Genomic DNA, 15,622 nt, shown 5'->3' on the forward strand with positions numbered 1-15,622 from the left:
ATTAACTTTAAACAATTCTCTATTCCAATTAGAAGTGTATCCCTTAGAGAAGATATTACGTTTATATACATTTCTAACATAATCACCGACTTTAAGTTTAGGTTGGGCGTAGCCAGCTTTACCCTTAACACTCTTAAAACTAAAAGTGTATTTAACTTTATCGGGATTATTAGAAGCGTCAACTGGTGTCATATTAATTGTTGAGTGAATGTTATTGTTATATGTTACAACAGCATCATTTAGTAAATTTACCAAATTACCATTACCATTGATGAACATTGGTTTATTAATTATATGTAATAATGTTCCATTGAATCTCTCTATGAATACAGCCTTTAAATCACTAAGTAGAATATAGTTCTATCCCTGAAGCGGCTTTGCCGGTTCCATATTCTTTAAGTAAAGATTTAAATGTTTTATTGTAAAACTCACTACCTTGTGGATGTTCACTTAATATTATTATAAAACCATTAGTTATAGATAAACCAGATTTATTCTTTAAAGGAATAGCCCATGCATATTTTGTGAATATATCCATAACAGTTAATATAAACTTATAATTATTATTGTATTTACTTAGAGCTGATTTGTCTATCAAATCAGCTGACCATGTTTCATCTTTATATAATGGTATTATTCTTTGTCTTCTAAACTTTGTTATTTGAGGACTGAATACTTCTTTAGCTAATAGTTGTTGTTTTTGTTGTTGTTGTTGTTGTTGTTTTTCCATCATTATTTATTTACCATAGTTAAAAACAAAATTATCTAGTTGCTCTTGATTAATAATATTCATAGATAATAGTTGCTTAGATATACCTAGCATTTCATCATATAATCCATCATGACCAGCTTTTGTTTCTAGTATTAATAATTCTAATCTTTATTAAATTATTTGGGTCTGGTTTGCTATTTAATCCCCTACCATATACATCATTTTTTGCCCCTATTATACGTTTTATTGTTCTATATCTAGCGCTTTTCTTATCCCCTTTTCCTAAATCATATCTAATATCCTTTAAAAACCTTTAATTTTGTTTTCATCGTCCTCGATTTCACCATGTTTTATATTTGGGTAAGAAAGTTTATGAACTCATCTGACAATTCATATATATTATCCTTAACTATAAATGCATTTTCTTGGTAAATTAGTTTAACACCGTTCGTTTCAAATTCACCAATATCTAAATTTACGAACTTTAACTTTAATTGGGGATTAGATTGAACTGATATTAAATTAATAATTTGAGCCGTGTCTTTATCTACTAACATTCCTCGGTTATCTCGAGCTTTCTCTACAGCCTTGTCGTTGGACTTCACCAATGCTTCACCATTGGACTCCATTAATGCTTCATTAAACTGGGAGCCAGCTTGCTGGATCATCTTAGTTTGTTTATCTAACTCTTGATTTTGCCAATCTATTGCTCTTAGTGTTTGTTCACTTAATGCAAGATTGTGTTCATTGTTTGCACTTGGAGTTTTAGTTAAAGTATCAAATAACTCTTCTATTTCTCCATAATATTCTTGTTGTTTTAATTTATCTTCTAATCTATTCTTTCTGTTTAGTTATTCTAGATAGTTTAATTCTATAAGTTCATCTAGCTTGGTCATTTTATATGTATTGAAAAATTATAATAAGAGTAAAAAATGGATAATGAAAATTCTATTGATGAAAACTACTCTGAGTTTAAAAAAATGTTTAGCTTGTGGAAAACAATATCGGGCTATCAGGGAACCTGCTTCGCAGATGGAAGAGTTTGTAAACCATGCTAAGGATCACTGGCATGATGAATTAATAATTTCAAGTTATTCTAATTATATAGACAAAAGGGAAACCAGTAAAATAATAAAATTTAAAGAATATAACAAACAAATTAACTAGAGGAAATAGTGATTTGGAAATAACTTTGGGAGGGATAATGATCTATAATGTACAAACTACTAAACCGGGAGATGCAATTGATCATTTTATAAAAGGAAGTATAGAATATTATTAACCAGTTTTTATTAAGATTATAAATCAGGGAGAACCTGCTTCACAGATAGTGAAACTGCTTTGCAGATCATTATATAATCTAATAGCGGCTTCAATTAACTTTCTATCATCATTAATGGTTAGTTCTAGAATATTATTAACCAGTTGTTCTTTGTTTAAATTTAATGATGCTTGGCTTGCCATGGATGAAGTCCGTTCACAGATTTTATTTACTAAATCTCTTTTGAATAGATATAGATTCTCATCATGAGGATAACTTTTTATATTGTTTACATAAAACTTTTAATCACCAAATATATTTAAACTAATCTTACTTGTTTTTGTTGTTGTCATGTTATCGCCAACTTTTTGTATTCTGCATTCATCTACTGTTCTCTGTGTATTATTCATTAATGCATCATAATATTCTATGTGCCTAGCATTATAATGCTTCTTTATTCCTTTTTCTTTAGTGTTTTTAGGATAATTTTTGAAGCTATATGTTTTGGGGAACAATGCTACAAATTCCTCAATAATCCTACTCCCCAGCTCGTGCTTAAACTTGCCGGGGACTTTATTATTCGTTTTTATATGTATGTCTAGATTACTTAAGTCCATATGCTCATCGCTAACTTTACCTTCACTATAACTTAAAACGAAACTGTCCGTATCCATATAGTGAAGTGTTAGATCTCTGAGGGATGGTTGTAGAATATTATAGAATACATCAAACATATGTAATTTGCTAAGTTCGAGTATTGTTATTCCTACATATACAGGTGAGCTATATTCTATTTTTTTCTTTATATATTCTATTTTGCTATAATCTCTATATCTAGTTATATTCTTAAATGTTGGTTTACTTACATTTTTCATTATCTTTTCTTCATCATGCAGGAACTTACTTTGAAAGAAGTGTAGAGGATTCATGCACATTCTTCCATATAATGAGTTATTCACTAATTTCCTTACATCCTTTTCTGCTTCAGTTTTAGCTGTTGCTCTTTTATTTGTATTGTTTTGTATATAATCTTTACATATATAATCTTGTTTAAATTTAATTACTCTATGTATTTTTGTTACTTTTACTCCCATCTTAACATAGAACTTTAACATCCTAGAATGAACCATATATTCTGTTTTGTTGTTTTGGTCTAAGATTAATTTCTCTGATCTTGCCTTGCCTCCATCTCTTTCTCTGTAACCTAATTCATTATTTATCTTTCTCTTATTAGGTATTAGTGCTAACTGTTCTGTTCTCTCTTTACATTCATTAGTATAATCAATATCACAAACTATATAGTAACCATGATCACGATCATCTGGAGTATTTAATATAGTATCAAGAGTAGTAGTAGTAGTAAACTGGAAGTCCTTATAAGGTAGCTTTTGCATCATTGCATAGCCGTATAGGTTGTTTGCATCAATGTACCATATGGTCTTACCATCACTGTTATCTATATATCTATCACCCATTATTCCACATATACCACCTCTCTTCGCTCCAACAAAATCATCTAGCATTTGTTTATCTTGCAATGTATCTAATGTAACACCACTTGACATTAACCAACAATCAAAACTATAACCTGGGAGACTTACATAATGTAGTGGGTTGAGCTTGAATTCTTTCATACTTAGTTTAACATATTCATTCATGCAGTAGTCTAATATTTCCACATCATTTTGTAAATACTCTATAGTTAGATCTTTACCAGTTTTATGACTGTTGTCTTTATTAAAGATATCGACTCTTGTGTTGGTAATTTATTACGTAGAGAGGATTTGAAGTCTTCTATTTTTAGATTACCTATAACTTCATCATACGACTTTGTCGTGGTTGGGGAACCAAGGCCGGAGGCCTTTCCCCAGGTAGCTTTGCTACTATACGACTCTAAATCAAAGTATTCATATGGATATAATGTTTTAGTTTACACCCGTATATCTTTGCCATTTTATCTAGAGGCATAGCTAGGAAGTTATAACTATCTAAGAATTTAAGACAACCAATGCTAAACAGCTTAGACTTACCAGCAGCTAGTGGTATGTTATCTACTTTTCTTTTATCATTATTCTGTTTGAAGAGTTCACTGTATAGTAGGTTGAAGTCATAGCCAGAGCCATTATGGAATATTACTGGAATGAAGTTTTGTTGTTTGTATCATAGATTACATATTTTACATGCAGGTCCTCTATATTTACCAGTTTCATGACAATGATCTCTTACCTTATTAAAACATGTTTTGCTGCAGATATGACAGGTGTTATTGGTTTCATGATATAATTTATCTTCTGTGAATATCATTTGTTTGTTGCGCTTGAAGTTATTCTCAGTTTCTATTTCTAATAGAACTCTAGCAAAACTTTTGATGCAGCCTAGACCGAAGTAGTGCTTGAAGTTACCTTCCCAGGTGTAACCCACAGCTATTGGAATATGTTCAGCTATTACATATTTACAATCATTAGTTGAGACTTCAACAATGCAACATTCTATATCAGCAGTTATAATATTTTTTATATTCTGACGTTTGTGTTCATTTATAAAAGTAATATGTTTTTTCTTAGGACAAACAATCTCTGGTTTGAATGAGTTGTTGCATTCGTGTTTATCATATTTGATTTGTGAGTTAAACCAATAGGTACACCTATCAAAATAATAATATTTAATGTTGTTTTTATTTGGTCGTTCTAACAGGCTTTCTATATTTTTTATTAGAGCACAGTGTTCTATTTGACCATTACTCCAAACTAGTATTCTTACATCTTTTCTAACTTTTTTAAAATCATCCACTTGTTTAAACAATTCTATTTTGCCCCCACCACAAGGTGTGTATACCCAAATATTAATATTATACAATTTCTGTATTCTTATTATATAAGCAAAATCATGTTCATGTTGTTGTCTTGGTTATTAGTTTATCTACATATTTACTTTCACGAGTTGCATGGTGTGGGGCGGGATGTAGCCAAGCAGTTATAGTTAGTTGTAAGCAATTGTATTTACAACTACGTATATTTAACATCGATTTAGAGTTTTTGAGATCAGGAGGTAAATCTATATAACTAACAATAGATGCTTTAGTTGGTTCAGTGTTTAACTGAATACTTCTTATTCCAAGAAACTCAAAATCAAAACCATAACCTTCATATATTTCCTTTTCGAAATCCAGCCACCGATTGAAGTCACCATATTCATATATTGCATTATTATTAATATAATCAGTATTGAAGAAAATTTTAGTAGCTTTACTTTCTTCTTTGGTTCTCTTCTTATAATCACATGCAGCCGTGATCTTATTTTTAAAACTCTTAACTTTACGAAACTGGTAACAGTTTTTAATTTCTTCTAAAGAGTAATTAGTTGCTTCATCTATATCTTCAATGTAATTCCCACCTTTATCTGTAATATAAAACTATCTCATGTTCTGACTGGATTTTATATCGAAGTCTTCTGTGTTTTCTAGATACTTACGATTATGACTATATGAGTGAGTAATTAGAGCTATTTTATTCCTAAATTCTTCATGACATTCTTTACATTCATACTTAAATCTGGTGGAGATATCCTCTTCAGTTTTAGTTTTAGGTTTGGTGGCTAGTTTAGTTTTAATAATATAATCATCTTCATCCGAATTATACACCCTCTCAGAGATTTCTTCTTCTTCAGACTCAAACATTTTCTCCAATAGTTCCTTATGTTTGAGATCGTATGATTGATGCCTGTATAAACCCTTCCTTGATTCAAAGGATAGATTACAGACATCGCAGAAGTTTATGACATTAGTTTTAGTTGATTGGGACATGATGTATTTATTTAGGGTAATAATCAAAAACAAAATATTTCGAAAAATGAAAATGGAATGCAAAAAGTGTATAAATAAACCTTGGAAAGAATGTTGTAATAATTGTAAAGAATTAGAATATTCTTGTTATGTATGTAAAAATATGGTTAAAGTGAGAGATTATATAGAACATTTGGAATATCATTATTCTGATCCTGATCAATATCTAACATGTAGTATGAGTAATGTTTATAAACATATATCATTATATAGATTTAGAAATAGGAAATGTAGACTATGTATTTATCTTCATAGATATAGATATGGTCATACTAGAAATCAATTCAGAGAGCATGTTTATAAGAATAATATTCAAGAAGACATAGAAAAACACTAATTACTGTGTTTCCACCGATCTCAGTGTTTTTGACTGTGCTCTTTTTGTTCGCTTTCTTTCATATTTAGCAACCACTAATAGTACAAGAAGTCAACAAGCTTGGTTTAACATCGCATTACACATCAGAGAAATGGCTTCGCTGATCGAATGAAAAGTGCATGTCATGCTAAAATGGCCGTCACCATTGACAAAGAAAACCACCACCACTAACAGAATGAAATCAAATAAGTAAAAATTTCGAATATATGATGCCCTTAAAAATTAGCTAGTAAGGTGAGTATTTATTAAAATTTTTATTTAATTTTTAATAAATTATACAAAGATTTCAATTTAATAGAAAGATTTAAATCTTACTTTACTTTCAAACAGGTGATTACTTGGGAAAGGATAACTAATTTTAAGTTAAAAATCATGTCAATGTTCTAGAAAAAAGAATGTTCTAGAATAATTCTCCATGAGGGGACCTTTATTCTCCACGGCACTTTTTGGCTATTCATCATGAGTTTCACTTCACTACAAAAACTAGCGAAAAATTTTAAACAATTTTCGTCATTTGACGAGACTTTAATAACTGGCGCTTTATCATGCACTTCTTTATCTGAAGAAAATATAAACGAGTTGACTAATTTAACAACTCAAATGATTACATTTTGTACGGAGAACAAATGCATACCCGACAACACCGCCGAACATGAAAGTGAGACTTGAAAACGAACTAAAACAGAACTCTTCCAGTTATTCCTCTCCAAGTTCAAGAAGGACCTACTAAGTTACGAGCATCAGGAAATACTGGACAAGTTTGAAGTGAATGTGCCGGAATATTTATCTTTCCACAATAAACTCAGGAATTCATTAAATATTGGTGAATTTGAGTCTTATCTTACCACAATCAATAACATGGAGGGAAAGCTGAATCGTTTATATCTACTGACAATTTCTGACAGAGGATACATATGAGGGAAAGTGAAACAAAATCATCAAGAAAACAGTAAGGATATTCCCTGGAAAAAACTACAGAACTATAAAGGATATTCCTACTCTACTATCCAGAGTTATATCAACTTCTCTCAAGCGTGTGAACGCTATCCCAGGATCCTAGTCTCAACAGACTACTACTCAGAATGGAAGAAGTTCCTAACAATGTTTTTGGCAGAAGTTCAGAAGGATAGACAGCTACAATCTAGGTGCATGACAGAACTAAAATTTTCAGAAATGATAAAGTGATTGGTTATTGAGAAATATATTTAATATTAATATTAATATTGATATCGATATCCCTACAAATGATATATTAATATTGTTCAGTCATTCAGTCAGCTTAATATTAGACTTCAGTCAGCCTAATAATTCAAATTATAAGTGTTCAAGCATTCTGTAGTTGCACCCTCCCCCACAGTTGCCATTAAGAAAGGTCGAGCAGTACTGCCGTAGCGTGGTAAAGGCGAGTCAACCTTTTAACAAGACCTCTCAAGACTCGGCTCAAAAATGTAACCAGGTACATAGAATCACTCAGTTAAACATCATAGATCAATCGTCTCCTGGTTAAAGTCAAAATTTTAAAGAAACTTGTTTCTTATTATCCAATTCTAAGCAATTTTGAGTTATTTTCAGTCCATCCGATTCTATTGAAAAAAACTTTGTGAGATGATTAACCTGATTTATTTCAATATAGTTTGGTATATTAGATATGAAATTAGGCTTAAAACTAGCTTTGAGAACTTTTGGATATTATCGTATGGAATACATAAATTATACTGGCTATGTACATTTTTGTACACAAAATTGTGCGCGTAGTATGTATTTATAGTGCTGGCTGTAGTAGTGGATAAAACAAGGATTCCAACAAACAGTAAAATTTGGCCCGATTCGACATGCGCGATTAGCGTTAGGAGAAAGGGACAAATTTTAATGGTGGTTGGAATCCTTGTTTTATCCACTACTCATATACCACTACAAACACTAAGCTTAAAGTAAAAAAGGACACCAACTTCGGCGCTTTTCATATGATTTTAGTTGTGAACTGCCATCAGTTGAGTTCAGCTCAAAGTGTTCAACGTGAGAAAAATTTAGATACCTGGAAAAGCAAAGAGTCGCTCGAAAAATCGATACGCTCAGGCGAAAATTTTGCATAAATCATCACGTTTACGATAATTTCTTCAAACTTTGTTCCACATGAATTAAAACCTATTTAAACCATTTAAGTAAATTGTCTATTTGAGCTTGTTGAAGCCCATTAACCATTTCCTAATTTATTTCCCTAAACTAATTTTTCGAGCTTTCTGTTCTTATACCATTGGAAGCTCATTGCACCCATATGAATTGAGTTTTGAGATGTCACTCCATCTAGACTTACAGTTGGAAATCAATTGTAAACAACGTATTCGCAACGCTTAATTTTTGCCACCAGGATTAATTTGCCGCCAAATTTAATTTGCCACCCTCTTAAACGAAGACCTTTATTGCATTCTTGTATGATAATCATATGTCACAATAAATTGATAAGAGTGTTATTCTGAGCTATACAGGAAAAAATTGTCAAGGAAAAAATTGATTCCGAAAAATTGTTGAGCAGAAAGTATGAATAAAAAAGTAAAAAGTATGCAGAAAAATGAAATGTCTCAATTTAATGTGATTGTTTCAAAGTTGAGGCACTCGGTCTCTTGTGGCCTTCTATTCTCTTACTATAAAATCTACGTCAAACCAGTGATTCAATTTGGTATCCTAATATATGGAAGTACGAATATTTAACGATTTGAGCATTGCGCAAAGAAAATTGCTTATATTTATTTTCTTGATGAGTATCAGAGATAGTGTCACACAATAATTCCCACAAGTGTCCCACAGAACAATACTATCTGTTATGCAGCTCTATTTGTATGATCTTATTAAATTCGCTCTTAGAAGCGTTCGAGGAGACATTTGTTTGAGCTATTTGAATATCGCATATCATCAAGTGAAACACGAAAAATCAACAAAAATAAGCAAATGGGTTTAAGCTTTCGCAAGTAAAAATAATAAATTGAAAAGGTTTTCCTTGAAATATCGAGGAACTAAAGTTTTTCTTTTCACAAGAACACTATCTGATGAACATATTTTCCTTGTCTCCCCAACAGGTGGAGAATTAAATTCACAGATTGAAGAGTATATACTGCTTGTTCGAGAATTTTTGAGTTAACTTTTTCACTTATTCAGGTTGCCATGTCAAATGTATGTCAACAATTTTATGAAGATAGCTGGCATATTGCCAGAAAATAGCCGCAAAAGCTTTGCAGTCTCAAAAAACAGTCAGACTCAACAGACTCAAAAAAGCAGTCTCAACAGAACAAAAAAATTCGTCTTTTCATTGAAGGCTGATATGTTATATTTTTATTTAAAAAACTGTACATGTTTTTGCTGTCTCCATTAGCTGCTCTGAAATAACCTACATTTACAGTGACACACATTCACTTGACCTTATCACCTTGATTTAAAAAAAGTCAATTTCAAAATCATTGAGAGTGAGGTAAGTCAGTCACGTGTAACCAAAAATTTAACCACGCGAATAAACAAAAACACTCGCTCGACTAAGAGCGAAAAACGACATCACGCACGCACTTCAGTTGAAATTGCATGAAGGAATGAACAATAGTCATAACAAAAATGGTCGTTACAAAAATCTTGACGACGAATTAAAAAACCAAGAGAAGGCCAATAATAGCCCAAACTATTGCTGTGCGGCTATTAAAAAACATACCCGGCAGATTGCCGAAAAATAGCCGCCGTTGATTCCAATAAGCATGATCGGGATTGAAAGAATAGAACATATTAAAAAAGAAGATTTTTGTACCAAAACATTTTTTTAAGTCCGGTCTATTTTGATGCAATTTCGTAGTTGAACATACTTCTGTTTCTTAGAGAGAGGCTACAGGGGCTACTATCAATACCAATAAGCATTAGAGATGGTTATATGTAAAGGAACGACGTTCAAATAGCGGGCATCTAAAATTGGGCTTTATGGGTTTTTCCCGTTTCAATTTTTTATACTGACTTTGTTCATTTTGAATTGCTTTGCTGAGCAACTGATGTTCAAAATCACTCTTAGCAGAATGAGAGAAGAGAGAAACTAGCCTAGAGAAGTCAAAAAGATTTTACGCAAAATGTTGAAAAAGCGGCAAAATGAGGTGAAGCGAAACATTTTTTTTTGCTCGACAAAGTAAAAAAAATTAGGAGCGCTATAATAGCTGGCTGAGAAGATGAGGGCGGCTATTAAAAACATTAAAAACTAGAATGATGAAATGAAAGCTGGGCCCTGCTAGATTTCTTGAGTTAACTTTTATAGTAGTTTATCTTGGGTCCCACGTGTCTAGCACCTAGCTTGCTGTTTCAGATCCTCACCGGTTAATGTTTGCTGCTCCCAAACTGGTGCTTAAATGTATGCAATGTTATATGATTTGTAGTGCAAAGTGGAGAAATAATTAAAATGAGTTAATGTGATTGCAAAATTATGTGGTTGTTTCTCTGAAAAATATAGACAGGTTACGAAAAAAAGCGACTGAGCGGTGGACCTTCAGAAGAGTGGATCAGAAACAATTAGATCCAAAAAAAATTGAGTGTTCAAGACCCATAAGCAAAAGCGGGCAAATTTTCAGCAAAAAGACCCTTTTAAGAGCGATTAGTAGATATTAGAATTATTTTGTACGTTTAAATGTGTTAACACTCAAATTATAAAGCATACCACGTTCGGCTAGACTAGGAAATAAATGTAAAAAACAATATTGAATCCTTAAAAACACTGCTTTTCCCTAAACAGTTTGCAAATGGCAGTTTGTCCTTAAGCTTCACAGTAATGCCGATTACTCTGATGCCGATTCAACCTAATACCGATAGCTCTTGTCAAAATTGAATGATTTCTCTCGTCAGACCCGTTCCTTTTTTAGCATTTAGAAACCTGCAAAATCGATGAGCCAGGGCGGGCGCTCTCTGGAGACCTGTAGGTCCCGTTGACCGTCCCGTCCCCTCCGAGTCAATTAACTTTTCGTCCGACGTAGTATTTGCTATTTTGTATATGTATATAAATTAAGAGAAACAAATTCTTCTTCATCAACTAAGAAAGGAAAAATATAACGTACCTCGTCCGCCTGACATAGGCAAGGGTGAGCCGCCGTCAAACACACCTGACATTATCAGCTCACTTGTCAGACACACACACACGAGCGCACAAAACAATATCTGAAAAAAATTATTCCAAAGTAATCATTTCTATGCTAACAAATAAGCGACAAAATTTATATAAAATCAAGTCGATATTTGAGTGCAGCTGTGATTATCCGGTCAAGCCCGCGGAGGGTTGAATAAGCCCATAAGTTGTCCTCTCCGGTCTTTAATTTACTAGAATAATTCTGCTTCTGTTATTTAAAAATAATATTTGGAGAAATAAACTTCTTTCCATTGCCTTTAAATAAACATTAACATAGCCGGCAGATTGCCGGAATAGCTGCGAAAGAATAGACCTGCGTGCCATATAATAGAGATAAAACAGATACAGATCTAAATTGAAAAAAAAAATCGACGCCGCTCAAAAAACTAGGTAAAAAAAACATTCAGCAATAAATTAATAAAGCTTGTTAAAATTCATTCCGCAGAAGCCTCTTATTAGGGACCTTTACTGCACAGATGAGTTCCTTTGACCTTAAACAAATTCAAACTAAACTTAAGTTTTAAAGTGCAAAAGTCATTTTATTGAGTGAGGTAAGTCACGTATGATCAAAATCTAATCACGCAAATAACCTAAAAAGTTTCGCTAAAGCGAGTGAGAAATGACGTCACGCGCGCAAATGCCGTTAGTGAGAGGAAGAAGTCATTCAGAAAATTTGACTTTTTCAGTTTTGCTGTGTGAACAAATGTAAAACGAAAAAAGAGCGTCAGACGACGAAACAAAAAAACATAGCAGGACAAGTCCTGATAAACAATTCAAAGAATTTTCATTGACTAAACAGAAAAACTAGACCAAGAATGAACTATGAGTGAATTGAGAAAACTATTTTAAAAAAAATAAAATCAAAAAATAAGAAAAAAAAAACAGAAAATCAATGTCAAAATGCCGCATGTGAGCAAAAAACCACTAGCGAGAAATGAAAATTCAATTCAAACAAAAAAACTAGGCCTAGAATGAGCTGTGAATGGATTGGGAAAACCATTTAGAAAAAATGCGATCCAAAAAATCGAAAAGACAGTAAAAATCAGAGTGAAATTGCCGCATGTGAACAAAAAACCACTACCGAGAAACCGAATTTTTGTTCAAACACCATTTTCTCACTCTAGTTTAAAATGAGAGCGAAAAAAATTCACGCCGCAAAACCACTCGCTTTTTCGCTCCATTTCCTGTTTCGGCGTGACCAAAATCACTACTCCAATTTGACTTCAAAAATCATGAAAATGTGTGAACAGATCTTAAAAAAAAACATAGCCGGAAGAATTCCGGAAACGACTCGAAGGAAAAAACGAACGCCCCTAACAAACATAAAACTTATTCTACTGATTGACCACAATAACTAACATAAAGCTTATCCTACTGAATAACACTTGTCACTTTAAAACAAAAAAAAGAAAAAGAACAATGAAAAATAACTGACCAGAAAAGACGATAAAGCACGTGATAAAAATTTTACATTGAGTTGCAAGTTCAAAAACAACTTTTGGCGAAGACCCATGCAATAGGTTTAGTTTAATTCTGTTGAATCACTGCTATTTGAGACAAAAACCGAACACAAATTTCAAGTAGAATAAACGAAGGTAAAAGAAAGGAAATGAAAAACAAAACCAAAAATATTTTCTGTAAAAAAAAACAAAAAAATGGGCCACAAATAATGAATCAAATACCATCATGCTGATTTCAAATCATTATTTCAAAAAGCTATAATACTACATCTGGTCAAGTGTCCACCAATCCAAATCATTGTCTATTTATCTGAGTAAGAACGAAGAACGAAAAAAATAGAAAAAAAGTTAGTGATTAAGAAAAGTTAGTGATATTTGTCATTGAAAAGTGCACTAAATATATTTCAACAAAACCTCTAGAAAAGCTCCTACCAAAAGCTAGAACACTAAAAACTAGCAAAAAGCAGACAATCAAAAGAATTCAGCAAAAATTCCAAAAAAAACACGAAAATTCGCGGGAATCTTCATAAAAGTTACTCAATTATCTTTAACAAAATGATTCAAAACTGAAATCAAAATCATCAACACGCATCAAAGACAACTAATTTGGACCATAGGCATCCCCAAATGCTATAAAAAATTGAAGAACACAAAGGGCATTTAAAAAAAATTGAAAAAAAATCATAGAAAAAATTGAGCTTTTTTTTTAATTTCACGAGAGCACATAGACCCAAAAAACGTTAATTGGAGCGAATTAGTACTGGAAGACTTCGAAAACAATAGGAAAGTCGAATAGGCTGAAAAAATTTTCTAAGTTTAGAAAAACGAAAAACAGCAAAAAATTAAGAAAAATAATTCAAATTTTTTCAGTTTATTGTCATTTTTCTAAACAAAAAAATCGTTTCAAACCTAAGAAAATGTAATCACTTGGTATCTAAAAACTCAGTAATTAACATGCGTCTATTCAAAGCCATTACAAAGCATTATAACAAAACAAAACGCAAAAAATTGCTAAAATTCGCCTAAAATTCAGCAAAATAGCTGAAAAACCAGCAAAATGGTATAAAAATCTTATTAATGACCAGAAACTTACGAACCACTATTAAAACAACCCTAAGCATCACACAATATCATAATCAGACTTCTAAACCAAAAAATAACAAAAAACGGTTTTGAAAAAGCCGCATGTTAACAAAAAAATTTCGCTCGCTTGGAGAAAATTTTTTCACACATCAATTTATCGCTCTCTCAAAAACAGCGGTATGAACAAAAACCACTCTCTTTTCGCTCCACTCTTCAATTTTGTTCAGCACAAAAACCACTCCAAATTTTTTCACGCGTTTCATTTCCCGCTTTAAAAATCACTCCAATAAAATTGATTTAAAAAAAGGACTTCTCCAATACTCCTCTTCGAGTCGTAAAAAGACAGCGCCCCAATACAATTCAAATTCTTTGAATTGTAAAAAAACCAAGAGCACCGCAATATAGCTTCGCTCAGCTTACAGCTTCGCAGCTATAAAAAGAACGATACTGTCTTGTTTCATGTAATTCAATTCCTCGCCAAAATTGGCATTTAATTTAGTTTTTATTTCGTGCGTATTGAAAAATTAAAATAACGCAACCCCTACACTGATTGAATTGAATTGGACAGAACAAATTCAATAAGCCTACAGAACAGTTCGAGGGCTCAATGCACTTTTGAAAAACAGCTGGCTAATATCCGCATGTCATTTGCCTCAGCCAGTGTGTTTACATTTACATAATTGGAGAAATCAGTAAACTAGGAAGTAGACAAAATAAAAATTGGAAATAACGTAATTAAAATTGAATTCAAGTTCAATATACATATGCCAATTATGACGAAAATATCCACAAATGAAAGCAAAAAGTTAATATTTTCCAGGGCTTTTAAGCAATTTGAGATATAGTAAATATTTCGAAGCACACTTGAAAATGAAAAAACAATAATGGTTTGAGAAAAAGAGCTTGCCAACTACAATCTTTAATTCCGTCAAAGTAAGTTTCAAGCCGAGAGGAAATAATTAGCAAAATTGGCTTTTGTGCGCCTATACTGTTGTACATATACATAGCTTGTGTGACTCAAACAGCAGTTTTGGCGAAATTCCATATTGAGCCTATTTGACACCTCTCGTCTGTGAAAGGAAACACTGATACCGGGAAAAAACGGAACAGAGGGTTTTAACTTAGGGCCTATTGCTGTGTACTGTTACCCCATACTAAAGCTAAGAAACACGACTGTTAATAACTAATGTTTTTTATTTTTATCCATTGACGTCGACGCCCAACGCTCCTTCGAGGTTTGAGACATTACCAAATCAAAGCTTGAAACATTTTTCTTAAAGGCAAACGGATTATCCCCTGGTCGAGACCCGATGTTAATCTTGCAAGATCTTGCAAGATTCTTGCAAAAGGATGTTAATCTTGCAAGATCTTGCAAGACGATGTTAATCTTGCAAGATCTTGCAAGATGATGTTAATCTTGCAAGATTCTTGCACGATTCTTGCAAGATTAACATCCGAATTTAAAACCCCAGAAAAAAAAATAAAAATGATTCAATCGGTAAAAATTCTAATCCAAATGATCATACGTTTTGTGTGGTGAGTGAAAATAACATTTTTTGCTGATAAAATAGGAACATGGTGAAATTCGCAAATTGTCTTTATTCTTGGCCTTCCAATCCTTTTGAAAATCGTTTCACAGCTTCACTCTAAAAAATGTCTAGGTAATTTTACCTGCAGCGTTTGCAGGTAAGCAAAATTGCAGGTAACAATACGTGCAAAATTACCTGCAAAAATTTGATGCGTGCAATTTAC

The 15,622-nt window shown here is 32.3% G+C and overlaps 1 protein-coding gene across 5 annotated transcripts in view; it reads right to left on the reverse strand.

The window, feature by feature from the left end:
* LOC142348174 (ATP-dependent 6-phosphofructokinase, liver type-like) overlaps window positions 1–11,355 on the reverse strand; it is an 82,630-nt gene extending 71,275 nt beyond the window's left edge. For all 5 annotated transcript variants that reach the window (XM_075399411.1, XM_075399412.1, XM_075399409.1 and 2 more), the window contains exon 1: window positions 11,260–11,355. In XM_075399411.1, the coding sequence (XP_075255526.1) occupies window positions 11,260–11,311 (52 nt within the window). In that variant the 5' untranslated portion in view covers window positions 11,312–11,355. The remainder of the gene's footprint in view (window positions 1–11,259) is intronic.
* Between the last annotated feature and the right edge of the window lie 4,267 nt (window positions 11,356–15,622).

Source organism: Convolutriloba macropyga, chromosome 10 (assembly GCF_964194025.1).
Source record: "Convolutriloba macropyga chromosome 10, txConMacr16.3, whole genome shotgun sequence".
Taxonomy (NCBI): Eukaryota; Metazoa; Xenacoelomorpha; order Acoela; family Convolutidae; genus Convolutriloba; species Convolutriloba macropyga.